This window comes from Anastrepha ludens, chromosome 2 (genome assembly GCF_028408465.1).
Source record: "Anastrepha ludens isolate Willacy chromosome 2, idAnaLude1.1, whole genome shotgun sequence".
NCBI lineage: Eukaryota > Metazoa > Arthropoda > Insecta > Diptera > Tephritidae > Anastrepha > Anastrepha ludens.
In genome coordinates, this window is record NC_071498.1 from 163,297,428 (window position 1) to 163,312,210 (window position 14,783).

Consider the following 14,783-nt stretch of genomic DNA (forward strand, 5'->3'; position numbering starts at 1 on the left):
ATTCGTTGAAAAGTGCTATTGATTTATTAAGGGTTGGGTACAATATGATTTTGGTTCAAAATTCTGTATTTAAAATTCTGTATTCAATATTCTGTATTCAAAAATCTGTAATGCAAAATTCTATAATGTTAAAATTCTATATTGCGGAACACTGTAATTTTAAATTTTGTAAATCAAAATTATGTATTGTCAAAATTCTGCATTGCAAAATTCTGTATTGAAAAATCGATTTTTCAATATAGAGTTTTGCAAAACAAAATACTGCCAATACATGACTTGTCTTGACCCATATGGTTTCCTATATTATCAAAACAGATTTACATAAAGCAAATGTACATATGTTTGTATGTATTTATAGCTTCAGAAACAATGTGAATGAAATTCGAGCAACCGTGCTAAAAAATATTGTAGAATAATTGCAATATTTTTTGTATACTTCGTTCAAATACCTAACTGTTTTAATCAATTCCCATTCTTTCATTGTACGTTTTTTTGTTGTAAAATTTATAGAAACACAATACGACAACGACAGAACCAAACTCAGCGGTCTTTTGTTTTTGCTTCTCGTTTACAGCAGGTCAAATAAGTTTACAAAGAGAGTTTCGATTAGTTCTATTGATAGTGGCTGGCCAACGTGCATGAATCAAGTTTGGGGAAATTACATATTTAAAGAAATAATAAAAGTTTTTGTATAAATAAATATTGACTGTGTTTAATATGGCGAAAGTCTCTCTTGTTAAGTCTAATAAAAGTAAAGATATGCTCTGTGTTGACGGATATTTTTTTTATTTAGAGCGATCTACAAAAAAACATATAATTGGGCCTGTTCTAAAAGAATACAAAAGAAATGTCGTTCGCGTCGTGTTACAACACTTATTGAAAATGTGCATACGATTACGAAGTATTCAAAGGATCACTCCCATGAACCGTTTCCAGATGAGGTCAATGTCGTAAAAGCTAATAATTTGGTGGAAAAGTTGGCGAAATCAAGCTTGCTGACTAATAGCCAAATAATCCAGAAATCTGTTGTTGAGACCGTTTCCGTCAGCTGTGACTATTTACCCACAACAAGTGTTCAAAAGCAAAAAATTAACAGTATAAAAAGAGCGAAAGTAGGACTTCGTGAACCAAATTCGATAGTAGAAATAGATATTCCATTAAGTTTGTATGTTTTGGAAAATGAACTTTTTATTTTGTCAGAAAAATATTTCCACAATGAATGTATGATTATATGTGGTACTAAATCATCATTGCAATTGCTTGATGAAAGCGACTGTTGGATCATGGATGGCACTTTCGATGTGGTGCCTACATTTATGCGACAACTCTTTTCCATACATACATACGGGTTGACGGGCAAATAATACCTCTCGTATTCTGCATTATGTTCAGAAAATCACTTACCAGCTATGAGACGTTTTTCATTGAGCTCACTGAATTTGCTCGAGGATATGGCATACAATTAAATCCAAAACGAATCCTTAGTGACTTTGAGATAGGTATTATATCGGCTGCCAAAAAATATTTTCCCGATACGAGATTGCATGGATGCTTCTTTCATTTTAGTCAAATAATTTGGCGTAAAATACAAAAAGAAAGGCATATTGTGTAATATATTGATATATTGAACAATTTCATCCCAACTAACATAAAGTATTGAATATTTAATTTTTTTTGTTTGCAGATTGGTTCAGAAATATGGAAATGATTCATATTTTTCCTTACATATTAGAATGTTAAAAGCTCTGGCTTTTTTGCCTCACGACGAAGTCTCTGAGTACTATAATCAATTTTATAGTACTCTTGAAGACGAAGATACAAAACAGTTTTGCTCGTGGTTTGAAAGAAATTACATAGCCAAAATACCCACCAAAATTTTGGTCAGTGCATGATGAGTCCAATCTTGCTTTCCCCAGAACGCAAAACAGTATTGAGGCTTGGCATCGTCGACTAAAAGTTATTGTTGGGAAACGAAACTCAGAGTTGTACAAACTAATTAATGATCTAAAAGGCGAGCTGGTTTGTGCGAAAGCACAACTAGCTAAAATTCAAAATGGTCACAAAATTAGTCAAACGAAGAAGGCTGTAAAAGCAAACAACAAAATTAAAAGAATGAAAAAAAGGCTTATATTAAGGCATGTTTCTTTTCTAAAGCGAATTGCTAAAAATTTAATAATATAATAATTGTTTCGCCATTATAATGTAATAACTTTTGTTTTGAATGAATTTTTGAATTTTTCTTTAATTGACGATACCTATACCATTGTTTCTATAAAATCAGAATTCCATTGTTCATAAAATAAATGTGCTATTTAGGTAAGCGTTCTTATCAGGTTATCTGCTTATTTGGTTATATTTTTACAGCATTTTGATCGAAAATTATTTTGATTCCCGAATTTTAATATACAGAATTTCAGTTCTCCATCATTTTGATCATACAGAATTTTAAATACAGAATATTGAACCAAAAGAATTTAAGGCTCGACAGAATTTTTTTTTTGATTTTTACAGAATTTTCATCCAAAAGAATTTTGAAAAGCAGAATTTAATACCCATTTATTAAGTATAAGTAATGATAAGTTTAGTTTTCCTAATACTCATATTGCAGAGAAACTCATATTGAAATAAAATATTCCGAGAAATTAATTGTTTACCTCTACAGTTCATTTCAAATTAATTCTTGGAATTTATCTTAATAATACAACATAAGGCAGCAGTCTACATTGAGCGACAGTGCAGGTATACAACGTTGTTTCATTTCAGTCTTGTAAGGCATTGTTTAAGATGGAAATGTGCACTTAGGTTGGGCTAGGTTGAAGCGGTTGTCCACACTCAGGCTCACAGCCCATTGCGATGCCGCGTGGGGAGCTTTCCCTATTTCTCCTAAAACCTGTGTGTGATATTCAAAAATTTTAGAAAACCTCCTATTTCTGCGGAACTGAGATCTTCCAATTCGTTAAAAAATTGTCTGCCTAGAATAGCAAATCTTTGGGCGTGCCTACCTATTAAACAATGTCCCGTTATGACTGAAATCAATGTGCTAAGACTGTGCTTATTTTGGCTTAGCAAAGATTCTGTGCGTTTAGCACTAAGAGTCGGCCACAGTTGACGGGCGATTTTGCTTTCGTTTGCTTTCCTTACGATTTCTTCAAGGATAAGTAGCTTACATGTTTGTAAGGGTATGCCTATGTCATTATCTATGTACACTACCTTGTTGCTAGGGTAGAGCTGGCCATCGACAGGAGGGACAACGCTATGGGCATCTTTTTAGACATAGAGGAGGCCTTCGATAATGCCACTTTTGACAGTATGTGTAACTCTGCTAGTAGGCACGGCGTAGACCGGGGTGCTAGTAAATTGGATTCGTTCGATGCTGGCCCAAAGAATCGTTTCGGTGCGAGTAGAGGAAGATCTGCTGGTGTGATCTGGAGTTAATAGAGGCTGCCCCCAAGGCGGTGTGCTGTCTCCATTGCTCTGGGGCATGGTAATCGATCCTCTACTCACCACCTTAAACGATTCGGGAGTCTACGCACAAGCATATGCGGACGATGTTGCTTGTTTGGTAACAGGCCCTTCGCTTATGAACATCTGCAGGAGAGTGCAGAAAACTCTGGATCGGATTGACACTTGGTGCTGTGCGAATGGGCTATCGGCAAATCCCGCCAAGACTGGTATTGTCCTCTTTACCAGAAGGAGGAAGCTTGATGGACTCGTTCTGCCAAAGCTAAAAGGAGTCACAATCCAGCTATCCAAGGAAATTAAATATCTTGGAGTAATCCTCGATAGTAAGCTCCTATGGAAAGCACACGTTGAAACAAAGGCATCCAAAGCACTGACAGCTTTCTGGCAGTGCAAAGGTGTCTTTGGGAAAACGTCGGGTCTCTCTCCTAGCAAGGTCCTACTGATCTACACGGCTTTGATAAGACCCATTATCACCTATGCATCAGTGGTCTGGATGAGTAGACTCTCTCTAGTGGGAGTCAGGAGGACCTTATCGAAACTTCAACGCACTGTGGCCATCTGTTGCACCGGAGCTTTTCCGACTACTTCAGGCCATCTGCAGACTGAAACTGGTACGGCCCTTGTCCGGCATTGGAACACAGAGAAGGCACGGACATCGATCCAACGATTCTCTCCATGCCCCTTGACTCCATCCCATCAAGAGTCGTACTTGAAAAGAGATGCAGTGTAGTGCTACCAGAGGCTCAGTTGTGGGAAAACTCAGAAAATGAGCCCGGCAAACACTGTTTTTGCATTTTTACGGATGGCTCCCGGACCTAGCATGGCTCCGGGTCTGGGGTCTACGTGGAGTCCAGTGGGACAAAACTGCACTTTGCTCTTGGAATGCAAGCATCTATGATGAGACGGATGAGACGGCGGACCACTTCCTGTGTGTCTGCCCCGCATTCGCTCGAATCAGGTTTGAGGTTTTTGGCACTGATGTGTTAAGAAGCGACCATCTTGGCTCCTTGACACCACAATATCAACTCAGATTTCTTCGGAAATCGGGTAGATTTAAAGAAAATTAAAAGGGAATCCAAGTGTAGTACAATGGACTCAATAAATGTCTGAATGCTGCACTTGCTAGTTGCCCCGACAAAAAAAACAAAAAAATCAGTCAATTTATTGCGAGTCTCGGCCAGCCAAAAACGATTTTATGAAAGAAAAGTAAGAGAAATAGTTTCTCATGTAAGGCAAGGCGCTTGTACACCGTATGATTCTAAGAACGAGAGAGAAAACCCACTTAAGCTTATTTTACTTAAAAGTAGTTTTCTTGGCCGCCAAATTTCTCTTAAGAATATTAAACAAAATTTTATTGATATTGTATTCCAATTCTATGGAAGTGGAAATGCAGGGTTAAGTTGAGTTAGACAGAGTGCTCATACAATGAGTTCCTTAGCTGGTCACAGAGTTCCAATTTGGTGCCCAGGAAAGTTTTAGCCAGTCCTATTACTAATATATGTATTTCTTTTTAAGCCATTTCAATATTTTTGGCGAATCCAATCAATCTTTCTAAGCTAGCTAAGCTGTGTAGGCTAGCTCCGCGGCTATCCCAACAGCAAAAACTGAAAATAACCCAATAATTAATATTTACGTGACCATTTAAGCAGCAATAAAGGCAATAACCTCATAATGTATTAAGTTCGAAAATATTCCTGTTCATTAAAAGGCAAGGCCAGTTGTAAATAGAAGGCTGCACATCTATTGAGAACCGGGTCACAAAGGCGTCATAGGAAACGAAATATTAGATGAGACAGCTAAAAATACTGTTAACCTACCTTTTGAACAAGTTGAAGCTCTCTCTAACTCTCCGGCTAACTTTATTAGGGTGCAGAACAGTTAAGTGCGTGTACTGAAATATTCCCAGTACTTAGAAATTAAACAACAACTTTCTTTCATATCAATTCTTTGCAAATTCCATTTATATGGAAAATTACTGAAACAAATTTTCTGGAAAAAACTAAGATTTTCTATATTTTATTATTTTTTAATATCTTCCAGATGCTAAATCTTTGTTACATTTACTACCTCTCGAAGTTGACCGAATTTGCTGACACAATTTTCTTTGTGCTGCGGAAAAAATCGTCACAAATAACTTGGCTGCATGTGTACCATCATTCGGTGACACCATTGGAAACCTGGGTGTTGGTTAAGTTCTTGGCTGGTAAGTAATTTTCACGATTTATGATTTTAATTTTTTTTTAATTTAAACTTTCAATAACCGTTTGATTTGGATTTTATAATACAAAATAAGTATAAAAAATTTTTTAAGGATTGATTTTATTAGAAGAAATAAAAAAAATTTTAAAATTTGAGTTTTAAACACTTTTTAGAAGTAAAATGAAAACATGTACGAAATAAATCTGAATTTTTTTCTTGTAAACTATACCCAAGGGCAATCTATTAAAGGTGGTGTTGGTAAATCAGCTGAGTTGTTTTTTTTTTTTTTCTTTCGTCGCGTCCATGTGGCTGTCAGCTCAGAATGAAACAAGGCGAATTCATTATTTGTTTTCTAGTTTCTCAATACTTCGCTTTGACAGTTAACCGTACAGCACAGTGTTGTTGGTCTAGTGCCACCACCTTAATGAATGCACCTTGACTATACCGTTGAAAACATGCAAAATTTAAATATTTGCGATGTTAAAATTAAATAAGCGAAAAGATGGTTGGAGTGTCTCAACAATAAAAAGTCTGAACTTAAAATTCAGATTAAAATAATTGCCTTCGAGTTGTACCTTAAAGTTTTCATCACCACTACTTTTATTGTTTCATTCAAAGCACGTAGAAAAAATTATTATTTTTTTTGTTTTTAATGAAAACAAAAGTGCGCAGTACCTAACAGCTGCACAACCATTATACGAGTATTTGAAAAAAAAATTTTAAAGGAAAAATGCGTTTTGTGAAGTACATAAAACATAAAACGCAATGCTTATGAAGGTACAGCGGCGAACATAACTGAGGGCATGACATTTTTTAATATTTATAATGTTTTTCCAGTTATTTTTTTTTTTTTTTGTTACTTTTCTTAACTCTTCAACTATAATCATATGAATAAAACTTAACATAAAGTTTAAAAATTTTTTTTTCAATTTTCGTTTAAATTTTGAACTTTTTAATCTGAATCTTTTAGAAGAATTTCGAGTATGCAGTTTTATAGTCTATTGAATTTTTGTACCGTAAAGTGTGGTTGAAAGAGTTTATAAAAAATGCAATTTGTTAAAAAAAAATTATAAAATTAAATACATTTTGAGTTCTTGAAGAGTGCTACGTCTAGTAAAAAGACCTAAACTTTTTCTTTAGTGATGGATATGCCACGACTTGTATTCCGTCCATTAGTGAGAAAAAACAAACTCATCTACACTTCATAAATTTATTAAAATGAAAATACAGCTCCCATAACATAAAAAACAATACTTATGAAGGCACATTAGCGAGCATAACTGAGAGCATATGACTTTTTTTTAATACATACAATATTCTTTGAGTTTAAATTTTTTTCATAGTTTTTTTTTTTAATTTCTGTTAATTCTTTAACTATTAGCATATGAATTAAACGTTTAAGCTTTATACACAGTTACAAAAAATTCAATCAGTTTTCAACAAAATTTTGAGCTTTTCAATCTTTTTAATATTTTTTGCAAAATTTCAAATGTCCAGTACTATAACCTTTTGAAGTTTTTGTAAAAAGTATAAAATGGAAGTTTTAATCGGTTGACATTTAAATTTCTTTATTTGATTTTGCTTTTTTGAAACAAATACAATTCACAAAAATACTTTTCTTTTTTGCACAATAAATTCACTTTTGTATGGTTAAAAAAATCGTCAGAAAAAAATTATTAAAAATCAAAGCGATTTTTGAGTCGTTTAAAACCTGCAGTTATTCTATTTAGATTTCATGAGTAACCATAAATTTTATAAAAATTCAGCTTAGAAAGATTTAAGCATATTTTCATCTCTTTGCTACTCCTGCTGATGTGGCAGGCCTTGAAACCCTGATGAACTTGATCCGCAGTACGAAGCGGCTAACACCACCGTAAATCAGTCATCGCTCTGTTGTCCTCACCAAATACACATCCTCCTTCTCCTCCTTCCTTTCTTCCCAGCCTTCTTCTATCTTCCTTACAATGATCACAAAAGATGAATTTTTAATTTCCGTCCAAGTGAGCCCTCTGTATGGGCAACTATTTCAACCTAACCTAATCTAATGGTTCCACTATTTTTATTTCAGTGGCATGGAAAATAACAATAAAATAATGGAAATCATTACTCAAGAACCGTGTGGATTATCAAAAAACAAAAAAAACAGCACAAGAAACGGACAAATTCTCCCTAAATTGATTTCATCGTAGAAATAATGTTAGGTTAGATTATCGCTCTCACTTGGTAGCGAATCTTAAATTGGGATTTTGTGTTACTTCATATTTCGTAGTATTTACAATAATTTTTATTCGTAAAATATATCTCTTGTATTTTTAATTGTAATAAAACGCCGGAAAACTAAAACAAATGCGTTTAGTAAGCTGCGCAAACAAGAGCAACACATGTTTTGCAGCGGCCAAACAACGCTGTCCACACTACAAAGGTAGTTATTGGCAAGCACCTAAGCTCTGCTCACCGCCGATTACCAAACGGAATGTGTCCTTTCCAAAAGCGCGCAGGCTTTTTATAGGCAAAATCAATCCTATTAGAAAATTCAAGTTTAGAGTTTGAACAAAGACATCTAGTAGTCATTACAATTTTAGGGCATTGCCATATAAGAAAACTTTAAATTAAATCATAACAATTTGAAGGTACTGTTATATAGAAATAAATACATTAATAAATTATAAAATATAAGTATGCTACAAATTTTATTTATTTCCTACAAAATTGTAATCGACATTCCATTTTGTGCAATTTCTAACAGCTAAATTTTTCCATATTTTCGCAGGTGGCAACGCGACATTCCCCAATCTGCTCAACAACTTCGTGCATGTCTGCATGTATTTCTATTACATGATGTCTGCCATGGGACCAGAATACGCCAAATATCTGTGGTGGAAGAAGTATATGACTGAACTGCAAATCGTAAGTGCGATATTACACGAACAAATATATATTGTAATAAAAAAAAACAAGCAACTATGCAAATAAACACATAACTCTACGGCTTAGTGCTAAAATATTAACAAAAAAATTAATTGCGTTCTCGTCCGCACTCGAAAAAAAGTTAAATGTATGAAAATTTGTGGTTAAAACTTGAAGAGTTGCTAAGAAAAGCTAGAATTTGAAAATCTAAACTTGGCTTCAAGTACAACGACACGAAATGTGTTAGAATTGCCAAAGGCCTGCATTGAAAAGAAAAAAAATACTCTTGGCTGAAAACGAATTAAATACAGAAAACAATATTTTGAATAATAACACAAAATTTGTAATGGACAAAACCTGTTCGAAAATTCTGTTGTAGACCAAAGAGCTGTATCTGGCAAAGACTTAAAATGTGGTTAAGAAAATGTAAAAAATAACAGTCAACCGGCCAGGAAAGACGTCAATAATTTTTGTTTACTAACAAGTACATAAATCTAATATTTACAGCCGAAAATTTAGTAAAATCAAAAAGTAAACAAAAAAGAAACTAAAAAATAAACAAAAAAACACAAAAAATACAAATAAATGAAACGAGTTCCAATTCAATATCAGTCGATACTTGCAAACATCAGCGTCCACTTATGGAAAATAAATTTTTAAGAAGTCACGCCTTTATTTGGCAAATTTGCTTAAAGAGAGTACCGAAATAGAGAAGGGTCTATTTTCTTTCGGCGGCGCAAACACGTGTGTTTGTGCGAGAGAAGGTTAGGCTAGGTTATAAGGGTTGCCCAGAAAGTAGGCCCACTTGGACGAAAGAAGTTTGGTTCATCCTTTGTGATTTGTGCGAGAGTAATGGTTAATGGTTGATGGTTAATGGTTAATGGTAGAAAAGGGTTGAAGTATGGGCCTTTAGCACTGCGACCATATTGATCTATTGTGCACCCTATGCTGTCTATTGACTGTTAAGTATGCTTATAAATTGTACCAGCTGCTTCTGAGGGAGTGATTGTAGGTCTTCATCTACAAGCATGAACTTGTTTAAAAACTTTTTCCTTCTCTGCTCCGAATGCTCTTTTTGCTTAACGTTAGGGCCATGTTAGCTCTTTTAGCATTGAAACTTAAGAAGTAACACTCGAAGCTATCAATCAACGAGATTTTTTCTAACAGCTGTCGCGCCGAATGTATCTGTGCCATGCAAGAGCTTATCTTATGTAAAAAAAAATATTCCATAGAGAGATCACTTACAGTTAAAGGTATAGTACCTTAAAGTATAATAACTAGTTTAAACCACACTCAATTTGTTAGGTTAGGTTAGGTGTTGACCTGGCTGGCTGAAAGCCATCACATAGACCTATTGATCCTTAGTCCTACCAGATGGAGTTAGACCTTTACGTTTCTTTGATAGTAGACATCTTGTAATACGTCTGCGTCTCTTGTGATTCTAAGTAAACTTTGGAGCTCTATCCCCGAGAGCCATTCTAACTTCTCATATTGTAAAGCTCCTAAGCATTTTAATCTGGTTCTAGCTAACGTAGGGCAAGAACATAGAAGGCGTTCTAGCGTTTCCCTCTCTTCTAATTCATTGCAAAATCTGCAGCTAACATTGTTTGCAATTCCCATCTTGTATGCGTGTGCCGCTAACAAATTGTGGCCTGACAGTACAGCTACGATAGGTGTGATTTCCTTTCCAGACAGGGCTAGTACGAATCTGGCGTATTTGCCTTGATTCCCACATGATTTTCGCGGTTTTACAAGTTGCTAGATTATTCCACCTTCTGTCTATCCGTATTCTCATGTCCGCAGCGTTGTCATTGTACCATACACCGCATTTAAAGGTTTCAGTATGTCGTTTTCTTGTTCGAATGGTCTGTAAATAGCGCTTTTGGAATTTCTTATCTACAATTTTGTTTCCTGCAATGCCCTTATGTCCGGGTACCCAATAGATATGCGGCGAGTCTCGCTAAGGCTTCACTGGTCCTAAGAACGTGTTTAGATGAAATTTCATATGAGTTTCTTTCCTTTTATTGCCGCTTGGCTGTCAACGTATATATTTATTTTGGAGTTGCTCGAAGTCCTTGCTAGTGATATTTCTACAGCCTTACCTACAGCAAAAACTTCTACTTGAAAGATACTGCAGTGGTCAGGAAGCTTAAATGGCTGCCTGAAGCCGAGCTCTACACTCAATTGGTATTCATGCCAAAATACTTGGTATGTACGCTTCTAGAGAACAAGGCGGTGAGTTCATGGTGCCTACCCTTTAGGGGCTTCAAGTAAATATGCAATATTTTTAATTTAGTTTTCAACCGTCCGTTCTATCGGACGTTTTTTAAAATCTTGAGAACTTAAAATGATAATACGAAACAGAAATATTATTGGAATGATTTCTTTATTATTTTTTAATTTATAATCTGGTAGATTTTTATGTCCACCGCCGTTTGTTTGTTTTTGAAGGGCAGGCTAGCAAGTACAGCACTCAGACACAATTAAGTTCATTGTACTGCACTCGGATTCTCTTTTTAATTTTCCTTGAATCTATCCAAACTCCGAAGAAATCTAAGTAGATCTTGTGGTGCCAAGGAGCCAAGGTGGTCGCTTCTTAACACATCAGTGCCAAACACCTCAAGCCTGATTTGAGCGAAGGCCGGACAGATGCATAGAAAATGGTCCGCCGTCTTATTGTTTTCTCCACATGCTTTGCACAGTGCTCTGTCTGAGATGCCCATCTTTTCCATGTGCTGTGTCCATAGAAAGTGGCCCGTTATCAGTCCAGCCAGCTGCCTACAATCCTTTCTGCTTAGTGACAGGAGGATCTACGACAGTTGGTCGTAGAGGACAGGTAACATCCGTTTTGTCCATTTGCAGCTTCTCTCAGCCGGCCAGGCTCCCTTATTGGTTATAGTAACCCATTTGCTAAATGCGGTTCTGATGGCTGCTGAAAGGAGTGGCAGAATGGGCTCCGGACTAAGGAAGTTGGCCTCAGAGCCCATCCTTGCTAAGGAGTCAGAGGTCTCGTTACCCCCGATACCCACATGTCCCGGGCCCCTTGTTAGCATCAAGCTATTATATCTACCGACATAATTCAACCCGGATTTACAGTACTCAACTACCCTAGAAGCGGTGGAGGCCTATCTAAGCCCATGAGCGCAACTTTGCTGTCGCTGTAGCCATACAAACCTGCCTCTACATCGGTTTTCCACAACAAAGTTCCTCGCTTCTTGAGCAGCACACACCTTCGCTTGAAACAAAGATGCGAGCAATGTGTAGTATTGTCCCGCGTAGTCACCAGAGCCGGAACCGTGCTTGGTCCTGGAGCCAGACGTGAAAATACGAAAACGGTGATTGCCGGGCTTCGAGTTACATGGACCATTCAACCAATCCAATTTGGGCCATATGGCATCAATGGTGGCTTGAATGTTGCAATAAATATTGTCAGTTGTATGGCAAGTTAGTCCGTCTTGTTAGAACCAATTGTCATCGATATTCAGCTGATCAATTTTTTTAAACAAAAATTCAGTCGGCGTGGCTCGATGGCTCGCCATTCATCATCACGGCACCTCTTTCTCATTTCAAAAGAAATAAAAAACGATGATGCCACCAGTACTCTATGATTTTAGCGAGCACTTTTTTCCTTTTCAAAGTAAATATCTACAATTTGGAAGCTTTGTTCTGACGTTAAGCATTGCATGATGACTTGCCAAACTTTACTGAAAAGAAATAGGAACACAGTATGCCATTCTCAGTTATCAAACCCAAGTGGAATCTTGGCAAGGTAGAGAATTGTTATAGTATTACTGAGAGCATGCCCCCCATACCACTGGTGCGATGGCGGTGACATTTGACCTTAAATCTCCTTCAAAAAAAAAGAAGAAAAAAAATCGAATCAAATGTCATCTAGGGGTCGATTTTTTTTCTTCTTTTTTTTGAAGGAGATTTAAGTCCAAATGTCACCGCCATCGCACCAGTGGTATGGGGGGCATGCTCTCAGTAATACTATAACAATTCTCTACCTTGCCAAGATTCCACTTCGAGACCTTAAGGTATTTCATCATAGTGGAGCCACGTTTATACCCTTTTGTGTACTCGCGTCCAGGTTCTTCTCCTGGTACATCGGAAATTATGCGATAGTGTGAAATTTACAACCTATTGTCTTGTCATCTGTCCAATACTGTAGTGAGTGATTATCTCAAGCGTCTGTTTGGTTGTTTGTTTGTCGAAAGCAGTTCGTGTCCGACAATATTCTGCTGCTGTTGTCACCGTTGAGTTTATCTTTCCCAAACAATTTGTTGCAGTTTCGCCAAAATAGAGATCGCAAACGCTCTTACTGCGTCCCTTTTGACGCCGGACGAATACATGTCCTGCACTAGTCCAATCTGTATCGGCGAGTGTTCTAAGATCCTCGCGAGGAAAGCCCGATCTCCGCTAAAGCGAATGCTATGTAAGACCACATGATCTTCGCTCTCTATTGAATTGGACCAGGTGTGGCAGTAAGGGCTGTCTGTAAGCTGGAAGCGACCGTGATTGGTGATTAGTTTGATGAGTTAATCGTCAGGGTCGCCGTATCTTCTATTCACCCACTTCGGTTTGGGATAAGTCTGTACGTCCAACGATCTTCGGTAGACTCTTCCCATCTTCTTTGCTACTCGGTCATAGAGCGGGCTCTTGAAGTAGCTGTTTAAGCTACCGGCGGTTTTGCTTCTTTTATCTTTCCGACAACCCAACACATATTGCGTCGTCTGAAACCGTTTTATAGGGCACATGCAATTCATCTTGCGCTACGCCTGTGTGTCCGAAACACCTCACGCATATGGCCATTTTTCGCTTCGGCTCATATCGGCGCTACGTAGTAGAAGATTATCGAGTCAGCTACTGTTGACAATGGTCGCCTTCTTTCGCCTTGGGACCCGTCTAGGTAGGTAGATAGGCCCTTTCTGGCACCCCTCAAGTAGCACTGAAGCTCTGTTTCGATACCATTATGAGACCTCAAACGGGCAAATATCTACAGCCAGCCAGAGCTGTTGATATAATGGAGAAGATTGATGGGATTTAGGTTGGTGCACTGCTGCAAGCTGTCAAAGAAAGGAGCTCCCAGTGGCCTTAGTCGTCTAGCTGCCCAAACCCGGACATTTACAAAGAAAGTGCTCAACAGTCTCCTTCTCTGAAAGGTCCCCACAGCTTCTGCAATGGGTGTTAAATGGTAACGCTAGCTTTTTCGCGTGTCTGCCGATCGTCCAGTAACCGGAGTTTGGAAATTGAATGGCGAGAAGTCCAAGGGACTTTCTGAGTCCTTCGTATATTGTACTGGGGCCAAAGGGCCTGCCTACGTTCGGAAGAGTTCTTGCCAGTGCTCCGTTGAAATTGACTGCTGTCAGGTGCTGTTTGAAGCTTAGTCTTCTGTCAACCAATTACTCCCAGATACCTAATATACTCGTACTTCTGGGACAATATTTCGTGATTTTCATAGTTTTCTTTCACCTACGAGCACTTAACTGGGCCGCTTCTGTTTTCTGCGCTGCTAGCTCCAGGTCCGAATTTGTAAGCCATCGATAGTTTTCATGCAGCCAAAAACACACCCTATACAAGCACGTACGCAATATGTAGAAAACTATCATGCGGCTGATGACTTCTGTGATAATGTCACTCTAACGCCAACAAGTGGCCATTGAGCAATCTTGTGTTTACTGCAAGTCAAGTTGCCGGAGCAAAGCACATCGCGAAGTTGACTGCTATGTCAGCAGGCAGTGGATGTACTACACATAGATATGTATGCATGTGTATGTATATATGTTCTTTGCTTTTATTTATTTTTTGACTAAATTTTGGCAAATAATTAAATTAAATTAAATAAAGCTTGCAAGCCGCCGCAAGAGTGTCATTGACAGCAGACCAACCCTCGCTGCGCAGTCTGCACTTTAAGGCGATCTCTCAGCGCTTTTGGCACTAGAAGGCGCGAGGTCGTGACGATGTAGAACCTGCTGCGGCACTTGTACCGAACGCCTGTTATACACACACAAAGCTCAAATATTTGGTTTGTACACAATTTAAGCTGTGTGGGCACTGTTGCGAGATTCTAAGCTGCAAGTCAAGTTAAATGGCATTGGCCAAGTTTGTTTTATTTGAGTTTTTGTTATTGGATTTTTCATTTTTTACTTTAGCAACTGTTGTTACTTTAGGTACAAATACATTCAGATCGGTTCTTGTTAACTGAATGTTATTTC

The 14,783-nt window shown here is 37.4% G+C and overlaps 1 protein-coding gene across 1 annotated transcript in view; it reads left to right on the forward strand.

Annotated features, from left to right (window-relative positions):
- LOC128855724 (elongation of very long chain fatty acids protein 7) overlaps window positions 1–14,783 on the forward strand; it is a 91,829-nt gene that overhangs the window by 33,831 nt on the left and 43,215 nt on the right. Inside the window, exons 4-5 of the mRNA XM_054090874.1 lie at window positions 5,503–5,665; window positions 8,432–8,568. Of these exons, the coding sequence (XP_053946849.1) occupies window positions 5,503–5,665; window positions 8,432–8,568 (300 nt within the window). The remainder of the gene's footprint in view (window positions 1–5,502; window positions 5,666–8,431; window positions 8,569–14,783) is intronic.